This window comes from Astatotilapia calliptera, chromosome 22 (assembly GCF_964374335.1).
Source record: "Astatotilapia calliptera chromosome 22, fAstCal68.1, whole genome shotgun sequence".
Lineage (NCBI taxonomy): Eukaryota > Metazoa > Chordata > Actinopteri > Cichliformes > Cichlidae > Astatotilapia > Astatotilapia calliptera.
The window spans coordinates 8389940-8405926 of record NC_137442.1 but is presented as its reverse complement, the minus strand read 5'-3'; the positions used below and the strand labels follow the sequence as shown (position 1 = coordinate 8405926).

Here is a 15987-nt window from a genome sequence, read left to right as displayed (position 1 = left end):
TTGTGCAGCATGCAGTATGTTTGCTGTGATAAAATATAAATAAGCGTTAAACTCAGGGAGGCCTGCTTTATCATCATCCTTCTTTTTATCAACTTTGCTGTTTTTGTACATCTTACCTTCATTGGGTGCGTGCTACTCTTGCTTGAATAAAGCATTCAGTAACACTGTTCTGTTCTCTTTGCAGTGTCTGGGAAGACAAGCCAGCGCAGGCGGAGGTCCAGCGTTGACCGATCTATGATTGACGTTCAGACAAACTTTGCGGTCTTCCGCTGTTTCTACCCCAACTGCATCCCTCCAACACCACCGCCTCCAGCCACTCTCGCGCCATTACCTAGCCGCCGACCTGGTAACTTCATGTAAGTTGTTTATTATCTTTCTATCAGACGTTTTATGCATTTAACTTTTTCTGGTGTGGCCTTGGTCTATCATCAAAATGTCTGTTTTTCTGTAGCCGATGGTCCAATGCTTCTTTCTGGAAAGGCTCGGCAGAAAACAACTTCACCGAGCCAACAGAGGGTGCCGACGTGGTCATCCCATCAGGTAAGAAGCTTAAAACTAGGAGGTTTTTTTTACAACATTTGAACACAAAAAGATTTTTGTTTTTTTAGGAGCAAGTTTAAAAATTAATTGTCAAAAAAGTTAATTTCTGAAAATAAAACATCTATTATAAGTATATTGTGACTAAAAATGCCTCTTTATCCTTGCTAAACCACAGGGCAGTGGGTCGTTTTGGACACCGACACTCCTCTTCTCAACAAGCTCACAGTTATCGGAGTCCTTGAGATCCCCGACACCATGAACAGCTCATCTACCAGACAGGCTCGGTCTGTACCCGCGTACAACACTGTGGCTATAGATGCTGTCTACATCTCCATCCAGGTCAGTGTGATCAGTAATCTCTCCAAGATCCTCATCCAGAATATCACTTTAACATAAATTTATCAGCATTTATCTCCAGCATATATTTCATTATGACAGCAGCTCTGAGTGTGTATTTGCCTACTACATAACATGATAATGTGGAAGTCACAGGTACTGTTTGACTGAGCACGATGAGTTAGGTGATGTTAACATCTGTGACTCTTTCAGGGCGGCCGACTGATTGCGGGATGGAACGACGAGCCGTTCAGAGGTCAGCTGTACATCAAGCTGAGAGGGAACCACCGTACTCCGGACTGGCCTCTGCCAAACGGACCCAACCAGGGATCCAAAGTCTTGGGTAAGAAAACTGCTACCGACTCGTGTACTTGCCTAACCTTTTTTTCGACTGTAGTAAAAAAGTTTCCGTGTATGTACTGCAACGATAGCTCCAACTGAAGAGACTGGTGACGTTTCTAAAAGCCTGTAAGTGCAACAAGACGAACCTTGCAGTTACATGATAAACATCACATAACTAAAAGCTAATATAACTGAAAAAGCTAAGGAAGCAATCGATGCACTGCTTTTACCACATGGCTTTAAATCTGTGTGACATTCTCAGTCCATCATTCCCAACAGTATTCAGATTTGTCTTGCATGAGCCATAAAGCAAATGTGCCCTTTTTACTGTCCATACTCCTGCTCAGATCCTTATTATTTGTGATGCATAATTCAAAAACTAGGCTAAAGTACAAAATGAACATTTTTTTTTGTTGTTGTTGTTGTTTCCTAAAATCTCAGAACTTTTAACTTAACCCTTCCATACCTGAATTTTGACAACCTCAATCAGGATTTTTTCTTAAATATTTTTATTTATCTTTAGGCATGACAAAAAGGTGTTTGAACTTCATTTTTTTAAACATGTACTTTTCAAAGAGTTTTTTACATGGCCAATTAGGTGGACAACATACGTTTAGACTTATGAATGGAGTATCGACTGACACATCAGTGTCCAATGTAGTGGTTTATATGCAAGTATACCATCAACACTGACACAAATACAAGAAAACAGTCTTTGAATAGCTGTAGTGACCACTGTGCCTGAAAGGCTTAATATGCAGTATTCAAAATGCAAATTTATGTCTTTGTTCATTTTCTATGAATTTTAAATTCGATAATAATCAATAGTGACAGTTATTCTAATTTTATTTAAATGAATAATTCAATTTAACATAAGAAATTTATCATCTAAAACAGCAGAAATAATATATTTTCTTGTCCAACAGGCGTGTTCGGCACACTGGAGCTCTATGGACTTCCTCGCAATGTTTACCGCACCAAACTCGCCGCTACTGCTAACGCTGGATCCAACACACTGACCCTGTCGCAGTCGGTCGACTGGCAGGTCTGTATAGTTTCCTCTAGAATGTGTTATTCCATTTTTTTATACTACGTACTGCATTCACGTGTTGGGTGTTGAAAGCTGATTGTATAACATCCAACTACAGTCCTGAATTTTTATTCCTTGAGCAACAAAATCAATTTATTCTCCTTCTACCAGATTGTCGAGTACCTTTACTCTAATTACTTCTCATTGGAAGTGTTCACTTTTTGACACGCCTGCTTCAGGTTGGAGACGAGGTTGTAATCTCCACCAGCAGCTACACCACATGGGAGACGGAAAAACGTCAGATCGCTGCCGTGTCAGCGGATGGCTTCGTCCTGACCCTGAACCAGCCTTTGACCCACACTCATATTGGTGAGTCGTAGCTCAGGACTTGGAGTTATTGTTCTGGTGTTTCTTTTACATCAGCTGAAAGGATTTGTTCGGTCTGGTTATATGAGTCTCAATAAAAAGCCTTTATGTGTATGTGTTGAAGCTGTAAGAATTTAACTTTAAGGTGTATTAATGAGGGGAAAAAAACATTATAAGCAAACCTGTAATATAGATCCGCTGGCTGCCTTCTTACTATTAAGGAACCACCTCAGTTATTAACTGATGTTTCCAAAGCAACACGCCATCAAACACTGAAATGTCTGCGTCATCTTCTGTCCACAGGTGGGACTGACTCTGTGTCAGGTACGACTTTCTCCTACACTCTGGCAGCTGATGTTGGTCTCCTGACCAGAAACATCAAGATCATCGGTCAGGATTATCCAACTATGATGCAAGACTCGTTTGGAGCCAGGCTGCTCGTCGGCACCTACTCCTGGGAGGGAATCAACTATAAAGGTAAAAAAAAAGACATCGCCCTGAAGACGTGGATGCTGTGGTGGAGAAGGGGTTGAAACAGCAGTCAGTGATGGAGTGTAGTAGTGACACTGACAGAGGGAGGGAGGGGAAATGTTTCAGTATAAATAGACTGAATGGATATCAGTCGTGAGGATGACTCTCAGACTTTCTGTCATCATAATTTGCAATTTTGTTCTGAAGGCAAAGCTCAGATCAGGAACGTGGAGTTCTACCACTCTGGCCAGGAAGGCTGGACTGACTACAGCGACCCACGCTACTCTGTGGCCTTCCTCAATCTGGGAGAGGTGCAGCCCACACGCACGCACACACAGCATCTTTCCCAGCAACTGCCTGATCATAGAGGAGGATTAACAACTGCAAATATGATTTTTTATATCTTGTAGCAGAAGTTTATTTAAACAAAACTGCTGCTTTTGTTGTTTAATGAGAAGAAAGTGTCTGTTAAATCTGTTGGGGGTTTTTTTTTCTGTGGTGAAAGGTGACAGAAAAAGAGTCATACATTCAGGGCTGCGCTTTCCACGACGGCTTCTCTCCGGCAGTCGGCGTTTTTGGAACAGACGGCCTTAATGTTGATGATAACATCATCCACCAGACTGTCGGAGAAGGTAAACACTGTGCTGTCCGTGGCTCTGTTTTTGTATCTCATGAAGGCAAAATGGTTATAAATTTGATTTCAATTTCTCTTCTTCTGTGTTTCTTTTTGTGTTTTCAGGCATCAGAATTTGGGGAAATAAGGTGAAACTGAGGAGGAACTTGGTGATGATGACACTGTGGCCTGGATCGTACCAAGGCAGAGAGGAGCCTTTCAACTTTGACTGGAATGCTGCCATTGAGGTTTGTTTTCTAGGAATATCCAAGGAATAGGAATATATATCAACCACTTAAACGTAAGTAATGTTTGTTTATAATAATCATCTGGTCTCTTCTTTTTTTTTTTAAACATATTTCAGGTTAGCGAGGGGACAAACATCGTGCTGCAGCACAACATTGTGGCGGGTTATGAGAGAGTGGCGTATCGCATTGATGGCGAACCATGCCCAGGTGACATAGATGACTTTAATCAACAGTGACAGGCTTTATGTCCGGTGCTGGTGCAAATTTCTTCCTCTTTCAGAACAGTAAATTACAGAACTTCTTCTTGTGCAGGTTATATAAATGATAATGAGGCTTGGATTCATAACGAGGCTCACGGCGGTCTGTTCGGGGTCTATCTGAACAATGACGGTTTGCCTGGTTGCGCCCACATCCAGGGTTTCTTTGTCTGGAGGAGCTTTGACTACGGCATCTACTTCCAGGTATTAAAAACCAAGTCTCTGCTTCCTACACTTGAATAATCAGCCAGGTTCACCCAAAACAGGGCAAATAACCTGAGGGTAACAAAAGGAAAGAAAAAATCTGGGCATTTAATGAGAAGAAAAACAGGAAAAACAGGCTATGTTGGATCATGCACGTACATTTGGTCATATTTTACTGCATCAAATAGCTTTTTGCCATAATTTTCACAACGTTCCAGTTGCCTTTCCAGAAAGCAGCTTTAGCATTAGAAGTATAAGCTGACAAAAGCCTGTTTGAGGAATTTGTTCAAGCAATATGTAACAAACTTAATATGTGTTTGCTTTAAAAGGGTCCATGCTTTGTCTGAAAATAAAGATATAGTAGATACAATGATACCCTTTCCTCTTCCTCTCCCTGTCACAGACCATCATGAATGTCATGGTTTCCAACGTGACCCTGGTGGACAACGGCATGGGAATCATGCCTATGATCTATGGTCCCCCTTCTCTCTCCCATGAATTTGCCAATAAAACAGTGCTAATTCAGGTGAGATGCTTTATTTTGATTAACTGATTGTTGTTCTTCTGTGGGAGCTTTGTCTTTGCCAAAGGATTTAACTCAAATCCCTGTTCCCCCAGAATTCATTAATTGTTGGCAGCAGCCCGAGCTTCAACTGCTCAGACACTTTGCCAAACATCGACTTTAATTTGGCCACCACTTCAGGCCATCGGGCTCCCAGACCTATCCAAGGTAGAGTTAAACTGAAACTCTTAGATACAGATTTTGTCAATTTAAGAATAAAAAAGTAAAACCTGAACCACGTATACATGCAAATGCTAATAAACCTCTTTAACTGATGTTTCTGTTTTCATTGTGTACAGGTGGCAGATCTGGAATCTGCTGGCCAAATTTCCAGTCTGCCCACAACAGTGCACCAGCTAAGGCTCATCATGTAAACATGAACTACAACTCTATTAAAGGGCTGATGACAGTCAAAGGTTGGTTCAGCCTCTGCGATTTGGAATCAAACTGACTTTTTGAAATGATGCTTGGGAGCTTTTTCCCAGTAAACATGCTTCTAACTCCTGATTGCACTGGCTTTCTTTGTAGACACAACATTTGTCAACTTCAGAAATGTCTGCTCTTCTGAGGCAAACGTCATGTTCATCACAAACCCACTGAATGAAGACCTGCAGCACCCTGTGCAGATTTCAGGCATTCAGATGATCAACAGCACAGACGAGGCCAAAGTGTTTATCCACAGACCTGATTTGGGGTAGGTCACTCCATGCTAACAGATGTCCGGTGCTAAGGCTTTGATTAGAAATCTGTTTATAACAGAAACCTAAATAAATAAAAGGCAATAACTTGTAAAAATGTGTTTTTCACATGGTGAAGACATGACATGTTTTGTAAGTCAGCTGGCAAAAATGAACCTTTTATTCAACAAAGTAATCTTCACAAACTGACACCGCTTGTATGGTTTTGAAAGTGTAGAAGTGAAGTGCTAATGTTAAACAAAACTACAATCACATGACTGGGACATCACCACCAATAACCTCCACTCTTTGACATAATGATGCAGATTTTACGCAACAAAATGCATGAAAAGCTTTGACCTTTGAAGCTGGGTATTTGTTGATGTATTTTATGGAAAATGTGATCAAGTAAAATCTAATGTTTTTGTGCCCCAGTAAAGTAAACCCTGCTGACTGTGTGGACATGGACTGTGACGCGAAGAAGAAGAGCTTGTTGAATGACTTGGATGGGTCGTTCCTAGGGGCAGTGGGCGCCGTGGTGCCGCAATCCGAGTATGAGTGGGGAGGAGATCCCAGAAGGGGGCTGGGCGACTATCGCATCCCCAAAGTTATGCTGACAGCCCTCAATGGCAGCCGAATCCCGGTGAACCAGATTGCTCCAAACAAAGGTAACTAGAGCTTGGTGGAAGAGATACAATAGTGTGTCTGGTAAATGTTTATTATTTCCGTTGATTTACAATCATCAGGCTCTATTTCTTTAAGTTCAAGCTACTGAACTCAGTTTAAAATGATATCTTATCAGTTAATGAATACATTTTTCCAGCCAGATACCTTAGTGTCTGATATTTCCTGTCTTATTTCTTACATTGGTTTATTGCTTAATGGGTAAATTTAGTGTTCTGTGGTGGTCATGAGTTTTACTGGAAAGTGTTATATATCTAGTTAAAAATCTGTGCGTAGGTGTGATCAGGAGAACATGCACCTACATGAGTTCCTGGCAGAGCTACAAGTGCTTCGGCCTGAACTACAGGATGTTGGTGATTGAAAGTCTCGACGCTGACGCGGAGACCAGACGTCTGTCCCCCGTCGCTGTGGTTGGAGACGGCTATGTGGATCTGATCAACGGTAGGATAAGGAAACGTTTTCCATCGTATGCTTAAGATCTTGGGTGTTGACGGTCTGTTTAAAAACAGCAGAATGAGTTTAAAACTCTGTTTTGTGTGTTTGTGTCCAGGTCCTCAGGATCACGGTTGGTGTTCTGGCTACACCTGCCAGAGGAGACTTTCCCTCTTCCACAGTATCGTAGCCACTGGTCACTCCTTTGACGTCTACTTCACGAGCGTCAGCCCGCAAAAGCTTCGCCTCATGATGCTCAACTCTAATCCATCTGAGGTCAGGCCACATTTTCAAAAATGCTGTTCTGAATGTATTAATTGTTTTTAAGGAGTAAAACTTTTAAAAGGCACTCCTGAGATAAATCATTTAAAAAAATGCCCACAAATACAAACCAGATGTCTAAGTCTTCAGATCAATCTACATTCAGTAACTAAGTGTCTTTTTGTTGTTACATTTGTGCAGAGCATCGTGGTGTCAGTGTTTTATTCCAACCCTCAGCGTCTGGATGTGTATGTAAATAATCAACTGATCGCTCCCACTAATGCTGAGTGGAATGCTGATAACACTAACTACATCTTGAAGAAACCGATCCTTGCAGGTACTAATGGTTTACACAAAGATATCATGTGCCGACTAGCATCACGGCTGATCAAAAGGACTCAAATGCTGGACTCACAAAGCAACCTTTACTAAGCAGAAGGTAAAAGTCCAACAAATTCCAAAACATAAATTAACAGTGGAATCTAAAGGTATCAACAAAGGCAAACACAAAATGCAAGACACAGGAGAAAAATGATTACCAAAATAAAACAGAAAATTGTGTGACAGCGAAACACAGGACACAGATGTGGAGACTTCACAACATACAAGGAACACGGGGGAGGGAGGATGGAAGTAAATATAAGGTGCACACAAGCTAAAACTAGACTTGAAAAAGTAGCAATAACTAAAACTGAGAATATATTTGTTAAAAAAGCGACCAGGAAATACCTGCTTCATAAAAGAATAAAGAAAATAACTATAAGACAGGAACCAAAATAAAAGTGAAAATGAAAACAATGAAACCCATCTGAGAACCCAAATATTAATGCAACAAACAACAACAACAACAAAAAAACAAACTATGATCCCAAACCCTGATCAAGGTTTGACTTGGTAACTAAAGTAACTAAATAGCTTGATTCTCTACAACAAAGAAGTAACGTGAGTATTCTAACATGTTCTCCCCAACAATGTCCAGCGGAGAGAAAAGTACATCAGGTTCATCAACCGACTCTAAGACGTCTTTCAGAATCTAGTGGACGCCAGCCATTTTTATAAAAGATGGCGGGCTAATGTCACGTAGCCCTTTGTTTGTTCTGTTAAATGTGTTTTTCCACCCTTTTATGCTTTAGATGAATACATATTTTTTTACCTTTTGTCTTAGTTTAAAGTATCTGCATTCTTAATTTCTCGTCTTGTGCAAATAATCACCACAAATATTAATCAAATCAACAGGAAATGTTACAAGAATCTGTGTTTGTCATGTATGAATTATATCTGAAGATGATGATCTAAGATTTTCTGTGTTTAATCACTCCAGGTCAGTACGTCCCCGAGCTAAATGCCACTGTGGGAACCAACTACTTTGACCAGGACTATAAGATGCTGAAGGTCGTGCTGAGAGGCTCTCAACCAGTGGAGATCCGTACTGCCCCGGTTCTCATCATCGCCTTTGGGTTCCCCGCAATGACCGACGAGGAGTTCTATGGCAACAGCCTGGTCCAGAACCTCGCCGTGTTCCTCAAAGTTCCTCCCAACATGATCCGCATCTCCAAGATCATCAGGGAGAACGGAGGCGCGCGTCGCAGGAAGAGATCCACGGGCCTGACGGTGGAGGTGGAGATCAAAAAGCCTCCTGTCCAGCAAACCACAAACAGCACCAACGGTTAGGAAGAAGGAAAAGTGCCACTTTATTGCTCATTAGGGTCTAATCTGTTCAGTTAATCATCATGTTTGCTGCCTGTGTCTTCTCAGATGACGAGGACTTTACACTGCTGAAGAACATCGCTGATGAACTGGGTCAGGCAGCAGTGACTGGAAACCTCAGTCAGTCCATCGGTTTTAACGTCTCCTCCATTGGCATGGTCCCACCTCCTCCTCCATCCTCTGACCCCAGCTGGAATGAGGTGAAGCAGAATAACATCTGCTCTGTAGACACTATAACAGCTGTTTTGATATTAAGATGATAAAAATACATTACGTGTGTGATGAAATGTCTCATATTTACATGGTGATTTCCTCCTTTTAACCTCAGGTGGCGACAGAGGAAGTAACGAGAGAGGAACCTACCGTGAATTACGTGTCCGGCGTGGACCGCCTGCTGCTGATCGAGGAGCCGATAGCCGGGGAGTTTGTGGGTCCTCTTTACCAGCAGCCCAGTCTGATGGCTGTGGATGCAGAGGTGAGGCAGCTCGAGATGTTTTACTGCACAGCCAGTGTTAAAGCTGATGTTTTGGGAAGGATGTGAGGTTGGTTTATCTAATTTTGCACTAGCTACCCCTGCACCCCAGGTGGCACATTTCCAGCAGACTTTGAATAAGTTGAATACGTATAACAGGAATGACCCTCTTAGCCATTGGGTCTCGAGCTGTTTGTGTCCACAATGGAATATAATCAAGGATTAAGTCTGTTTTCTATATTCGTCCATTGTGTGTGTGTGTATCCATTCACACTGACCTTTGTTAATGTCTGCAGGGAAACTGCGTCTCCGTGGGAGTGACGACTCTCATGGTTACAGCCAGCCTGAAGGACTCTGATGGAAACAGCGTTGGTGGGCTTGAAGGAAACACAACCATCCTGTTCAGAACCTGCTGGGCCAACTTCAGCGACCTGTCCATTGTTAACAGCGGTGTGTTCACACATCCTCACCTGAACCTAAATAACGTTTGAAAACTGGCAGATTGAAAACAGCTGGTGCAGTTCATGCATGATAAAAAAAATTGCAAAACCAATATGTGCATAAAATAAATATCAAGCATTATTTATGAAAGCAGAAACTGATCCTATTAGGCGTATAAGTATCTGTTCTTCATCTGCAGGTGAGAACCTGACAATGGTCTTCACTTTGAAGGACTGGGGCACCACATCCAGAGCCTTCTCCATTAAGAACACTCCCACCACCCAGATCCCGACGACCAGCAGCAACATTACAGAGCCGACACCTACCACGACCACTGGTCAGGTCACCGACGACAGCATCTTCGGCTCTGGCACCACTGCTTCTGCTGGCGCTCTGTGCCTGGCTAGCGTTATCTACACCGTGGCCTGCTGCTCCGATGCTGTCCCCATAGGTTAGAAGAGCTCAGCCCGCTTTATGAAGGATAATGTAAAGTCACGTTAACATGAAGGACGAAAACTAACCTCTTGTTTAAAGTTTATTGTGAGTGGTATATTTTTCCATTGCTTATAGCCTTCAGATCAATATCCATTAGAACAAAAATCTTCTCAGGTAAAAGGGATTTATGAAGAATACAACAACAAATAATCATTTTTACTATTTCATGAGGTAAAAGTAAAGCTTTTCTTGAATGATTTTGTGCATTAGATGTTAATTTCTGTTAGTTTTTGGGTTCTTTCATTGTATTTTGTGTAAGATTTAATATGGGTGTGAGGTCCAAATAGATTACCTCTACTTTTAAAAAGTGCAGCAGTGAAATTGAAACTGCAAACAGCTGAAGGAAAACAAGAAATTTTGCAACAGTTTTCTGCATGTTAATGATTGTTTGAAACTACACTTTCTTTTCAATAAATTGTGTTTTTTATCTTTAAGTGAATCTTTACTGTGTCACTGTCTCTTGACTTGTTTTTTTCTCATGTTTTTGGGGCTTTAAAAAACAAAGCTCGTTGGTCTGCCCTGGCAGCAAAGTGGATAGAGGCTTTTCACTGTTAAAAGAATAAAATACCAAAACATAATATTAAAAGCCCAGACCACAGCGCTGTAGGCAACATACTGAAACGGAGCTTATATCTACTCAAAGAGAATGTGATTGGAGGGGAAAGAAAGGTGAATGGAGTCCAAATTTTCATGAACATTGGCTTTTGCCACGACTCTTTACGTGGAGCGTTACAAGCAGCACCTTTGGGAAATCAACAGATCCAAAAACAAATACAAAATCAAATCACTTGGAAATTGTTTTGGATTATTGATTATTCATTATTTTAACTGCTTCAGTAAACATGAAACCATAGTGAAGCCCAAGATTTAGCAGTGAGGTAATGGAGCTGAGATTTGGGCCATGGATACAATGTAAACAAATTATAAAGACAAAAGCGTTGGGCCACGCCTCTTGATCTTCGAATTCAGGTGTTTTCAGCCCCACGGGTGTCTACAAATGTTTTTACTGAGGATGTAACTTTAAATATTCCCACCATTAAGAACATTTTAGAAGGGGCTGTAATAAATAATTTTAATGTCCCAAAATTAATTTAAAAAATGAAATAAAGAAATAATGAACAGCATCGTGACGCCTTTTTTTCATACCATGCAGAAAAGTGTAGTATAGTTACGCAGTTATGTCTTTCTTTCTAGAGTCTATTCTAGTCATGAATCTCAAATATGAGGATATCTGAATAATGTGTGGATTATAATAATTATTTCTATCTGCTGAGCACAGACTCTGTCCACGGTGCTGAAGGACGTTGCCTCTGTGCGCCTTTCGTCTTTCGTATCAAAGCAGTATCTCTTTGCTTCACTAGAGGGCATTACACTCCACAATAAACACTAAAGAAATAATGCACCGAGGCAACGTTACAGGACTCGTTCTGCAGAGAAACTTCCAAAACTCAGGCTTAAAACTGAAAATCAAATCAATTCTGATTCCATTTAAGCAGGTTTGGTGAGAGCGAGAAAAGTCAGCGCAGTTTCATGCACCATAGTCTTTTGAGCGCACATCTGTCTTTCCGTGAGGAGGGTGGGGGGTGTCAGAGGAATAATTATCTTTACAGCCTAATTTGCCCTCTCCTTTAAGCCTTTAGAACAATGTAGGCGTGTCCTCGTCTCCTGTGTTTTTTAAACTGCGCGCCGCCTGTCCCTCTGAGCTGTGCGCACTTTGCGGAGCAGCCACTTGCTGCACAGAGGAGCGGATGCAGAGTCCAGCTCTGGTCCACCCCGGCCACAGCTCAGGCTCCGACTCAGACTCAGGACGAGCGCAGAGGATGGATTTCTATCACTTCTCTTTTCTTTGCGGGGCTCTTGTGTTCGTGTGGGGCATGCCCTGTTTCCAGACTCTCGTTATTTTCCCTCCAGCTGCGCCGAAAAGCAGCAAAGCGGCGAAGATTTTTAATTCACAAGAAGCGTCTAAATATTTTAAGGAGTTTTACGCTCGACCCTCACAGGACAGATACAACAAAGCAGCACCTAAAGACTTAATTGAGCCGCATGACTACATGTTGTCTATTTACAAGACATTCTCCACGGCGGAGAAGCTGGGTCTCAATGCCAGCTTTTTCCGTTCTTCAAAAGCTGCAAACACTATTGCAAGTTTTGTGGACAGCGGACAAGGTATGTGGAGCTCTGCCGCGTGTGTGAGTGTGTGCTTGTACGTAGTATTGCTGGTTCACCTGTGACTCATACTCTGTCTCCCAGTTTAATTCAGTGCAGACTGCATTTGGGATATTTATCTGTCAGATTCCACATCTTTGTGGTATGTAGATCATCTCAGTGAGAAGGCATCTGACCCTGCTGTTTTAATGCTTTCCACAGATGACCTCCCACTCTCCCCTCTGAGGAGACAACAGTATCTGTTCGATGTCTCAACCCTCTCAGAAAAAGCGGAGGTGCTGGGAGCCGAGCTCAGGATTTACACAAAAGCGTCTGGGAATTTCAGGATATCGGAAACAGAGCCTGTCGACATCCAGCTCCTCTCCTGCCACGACCAGCAGCTGCTCGACTCCAAAACACTGGACCTGCAGGGTTCCCACAGGCCGAGGTGGGAGGTGCTGGACGTGTGGGAGATATTCAAGGAGCGACAACACCTGAGCCAGGGGAAGCACTTCTGCCTGGAGCTCAGGGCCGTGCTGGACAATCCTGAGAGGGAGCTGGATCTGCATCTTCTGGGACTGCACCGACATGGGAGGCCTCAGCAGAAGAAGGCCATCTTAGTGGTCTTCACCAGGTCAATGAAGAAGCAGACACTCTTCAGCGAGAGGAGGGAGGGGAGAGCCTTACTGGGCCTCGAGAAAAGCCCCAAAGAGAGGGGCCCTGGCACTAAAGCCAGCAGGAGACGCAGGACTGCTGCATCCAAAACCCGCCATGGGAAGCGACATGGCAGGAAGTCAAAATCCAGGTGCAGCAAGAAACCCCTGCATGTGAACTTCAGAGATCTGGGCTGGGACGACTGGATCATCGCCCCGCTGGACTATGAGGCGTACCACTGCGAGGGGGTGTGCGACTTCCCCCTGCGCTCCCACCTGGAGCCCACCAACCACGCCATTATCCAGACTCTGATGAATTCAATGAACCCTAGCAACATGCCTCCAAGCTGCTGCGCCCCATCCAAACTCAGCCCCATCAGCATCCTCTACATCGACTCAGGAAACAATGTGGTGTACAAGCAGTACGAGGATATGGTGGTGGAGTCTTGTGGTTGCAGGTAGTACGCCCAGCAGGGGTCGTGGCTTACCTTGACCTCCTGGGAATTGAACTGCATCGCAGTCAACGTGGAGGAAAGCCTGTATCTGAAATAAAGAGAACTTTAGCAAGATGGAGACATCAACTATAGTTGAGAAGCATTTTTCTTTCAATTATGCATCCAACACAGTCATCTTGATACCTCAAACATCTCTTTCTGTCCATCTCCTCATCCTTTTTTTGTTTTTTTAAAGAAAATCCATCTAGTCACTTGAAACTCTGCAATTACCACAGATTTGTGGACAAATAAATATGCATCTCATCGCCAAATTAATAAAATACTAAATGCAAAAAGTTGAGCATGTTCTTGCAAAGATTTTGATGAAAAGGATGATTTCATATCTGTATGCTAAACCCTGCAGCTTGGTCGTGTCCTAAAGAAATAAAATTTATTCAAACAACCACACAAAGGTAGTCCAGATAAATAAATCCACCCTGCAATAAATGTGGATGTAAATGTATTCAGAAAAGGCATTACTATGTTATCTTTACAAAAACAGGTTCTGGTAATACAAGCTAAGTATACGCAAAGTGGACGTTATGTGGCTGTCTGTTCACAACCATTTAATAACCAAATTTGTTGTCATAGTTAGTCAAACACAGCAAAGAAGCAGAAGCCACCACCATCTGTAAATATCAGCGTATTTGCTGATGGTCTATTACCTGTCACAAGACTGATACAGGTGATGATTCAGACATGCAAACTTTCCACTTTATGATGAGCTCAGCTCCTTCTGGAAGTTAGAAGCGTGAGAATGGTTTCCATACACAAATCCAGGAATCTTCAACAAAGAATAAACCTTCAGTTAATATACTGAACCTTTCAAAAGATCAAAAGATTGGATTAAATTAAATGTGTAATTTGTATAACTTTTAGACTCTTTATATAAAACTTAAAGGATTTCGAAAGGAAACTATATTAGCAATGAATCACCCACAACAATAAAACCATCTGCCAAACTTGGACACAGCTCTAACCCATGAGGGCATGGAGACAGGATGTCTGGTACCAGAGACCTGGTTCTAAAACATTTTAAAGAAGTCAAAAAACAGCTTTTAAGCGATTATTAACAATGAAATAAATATCTACTTTGAGTTTATTAAGCAGAGGTGTATGTCATCAGTGTGGTAACTTCATTCTTAGTTTGTTTCATATCTATAACATCCACTTTGCTCAGACACAGTGGCAGTGGCTCTTTTGAGCTCTGTTCTTTAAATGTGAGGCTTCCACGGATGCTTGGATTAGAATGGGAGTGGGGAGTCTGGAGGTTAAGTCAATGATCTGAGCTCCTTATCATATTCTTAGGTAGTTGCTTCGGTGTAGATGGGCATATTGTGCCCACTGCCATCGAGGAGTCTACCTGTTATCTTACTTGTCTAATGAACATCCACATGAAAGCCAGAATCTTAGGTTTCCCAGCAGATCGCTGCATTGTATATGGTTTATGTTATTCCCATCAGCTGTCAGTGGTTTTATTGTTTTGGCACAATTTTTCTCTGGTCATTTTCAAAAGAAGGCCTTGGAGTAAAAAAAAAAAAAACTATCCAGATCTCTTCGTCTGTTAGCTCAGTGGTTTATATGATATGTAATAACTTTACATCCAGTTTCACTAGAACAATAAAACGTGTCCAGTTAGTTAATATAGAATTTTTGCTGACTGAACAAACTGACTGATTCCGCTCTTTCCAGCTGTTTCTTCTGTAAACCAAATCATTAACTTCAGGTAAACATGTTCCGCATAATGGAAGTTTTGATTTTTATCCCTGCCAGGATTAAAATAGCAGATTTTCAGCACCTGACATGGCCTATGACTCAGGGAACGTCTTCCGATCGACCAACGTTCACATCTTTTCATCAAAACCATCGTGGGGTTTCGCACCGCTTTATGTTTAAGATGATTATATAGATGCAATAACTTTGTCTGTAATGCACTGATGGTCAAAGGTGCCATGTGTAAATATTTGGTATGGAAATAATAATTTAAGTCATGTGAGTAAATTATTGCATTTACTTTGGCCGCTTTGTTCTGTTACAACTTCCAGACGGTGCGAGTTACACATCTGGAGGTTCAGGCTCAAATAAACACACATGGGTAATGTTTTTGTAAAGAAATGTGACAGATTGTGAAATATCAGATTTCTATCAGTGTTTTTAATGTATATATATAAACAGGAAATAATTATCCACTGAGACAAAAAAGAAAAAAAGATTATTTTTGGTGTTGTGTTTATCTTAGCGGCACATTTTAACTTTTCATACTTTATGCTCTGCAATATTTACAGGCATCCAAAAATAATATATTACAACAACTGATAGAGACAGTGTTGTGGCACACTGTGTTTTATTGGAACCTCTCATTTCTATAATAAAAGTGTGCTACTCTATGAAGCAGAAATTCCTGAATAATGTATTTTTGCAGCATTAAATAGTCTAACCAAATTAACATATAAAATGTATAAAGATGCACATTAAAACTTACAATGTTTTCTTGCTGATGTTTTGAATGTATTTATTTATTTTTTGACAGTTTTAGTGCTAGTACCATATAGTGATT

The 15987-nt window shown here is 41.6% G+C and overlaps 2 protein-coding genes across 2 annotated transcripts in view; both read left to right on the top strand.

The window, feature by feature from the left end:
• The window catches only part of pkhd1l1.1 (PKHD1 like 1, tandem duplicate 1), a 44153-nt gene extending 33576 nt beyond the window's left edge, over positions 1–10577 (top strand). The window contains exons 53-77 of the mRNA XM_080296321.1: positions 185–356; positions 452–540; positions 716–879; positions 1090–1219; positions 2145–2263; positions 2488–2617; positions 2918–3091; positions 3293–3396; positions 3591–3717; positions 3825–3946; positions 4063–4153; positions 4259–4407; positions 4811–4933; positions 5026–5137; positions 5269–5385; positions 5498–5663; positions 6082–6314; positions 6607–6771; positions 6881–7038; positions 7225–7360; positions 8345–8689; positions 8779–8930; positions 9059–9205; positions 9499–9652; positions 9843–10577. Of these exons, the coding sequence (XP_080152447.1) occupies positions 185–356; positions 452–540; positions 716–879; positions 1090–1219; positions 2145–2263; positions 2488–2617; positions 2918–3091; positions 3293–3396; positions 3591–3717; positions 3825–3946; positions 4063–4153; positions 4259–4407; positions 4811–4933; positions 5026–5137; positions 5269–5385; positions 5498–5663; positions 6082–6314; positions 6607–6771; positions 6881–7038; positions 7225–7360; positions 8345–8689; positions 8779–8930; positions 9059–9205; positions 9499–9652; positions 9843–10099 (3836 nt within the window). The 3' untranslated portion in view covers positions 10100–10577. The remainder of the gene's footprint in view (positions 1–184; positions 357–451; positions 541–715; positions 880–1089; positions 1220–2144; positions 2264–2487; positions 2618–2917; positions 3092–3292; positions 3397–3590; positions 3718–3824; positions 3947–4062; positions 4154–4258; positions 4408–4810; positions 4934–5025; positions 5138–5268; positions 5386–5497; positions 5664–6081; positions 6315–6606; positions 6772–6880; positions 7039–7224; positions 7361–8344; positions 8690–8778; positions 8931–9058; positions 9206–9498; positions 9653–9842) is intronic.
• Positions 10578–11819: 1242 nt separating this feature from the next.
• On the top strand, positions 11820–13842 carry gdf6b (growth differentiation factor 6b). The gene is made up of 2 exons (XM_026156365.2): positions 11820–12304; positions 12506–13842. The coding sequence occupies exons 1-2, from the start codon at positions 11887–11889 to the stop codon at positions 13396–13398; spliced, it is 1311 nt and encodes a 436-aa protein (XP_026012150.1). The 5' UTR covers positions 11820–11886; the 3' UTR covers positions 13399–13842.
• Positions 13843–15987: the final 2145 nt, after the last annotated feature.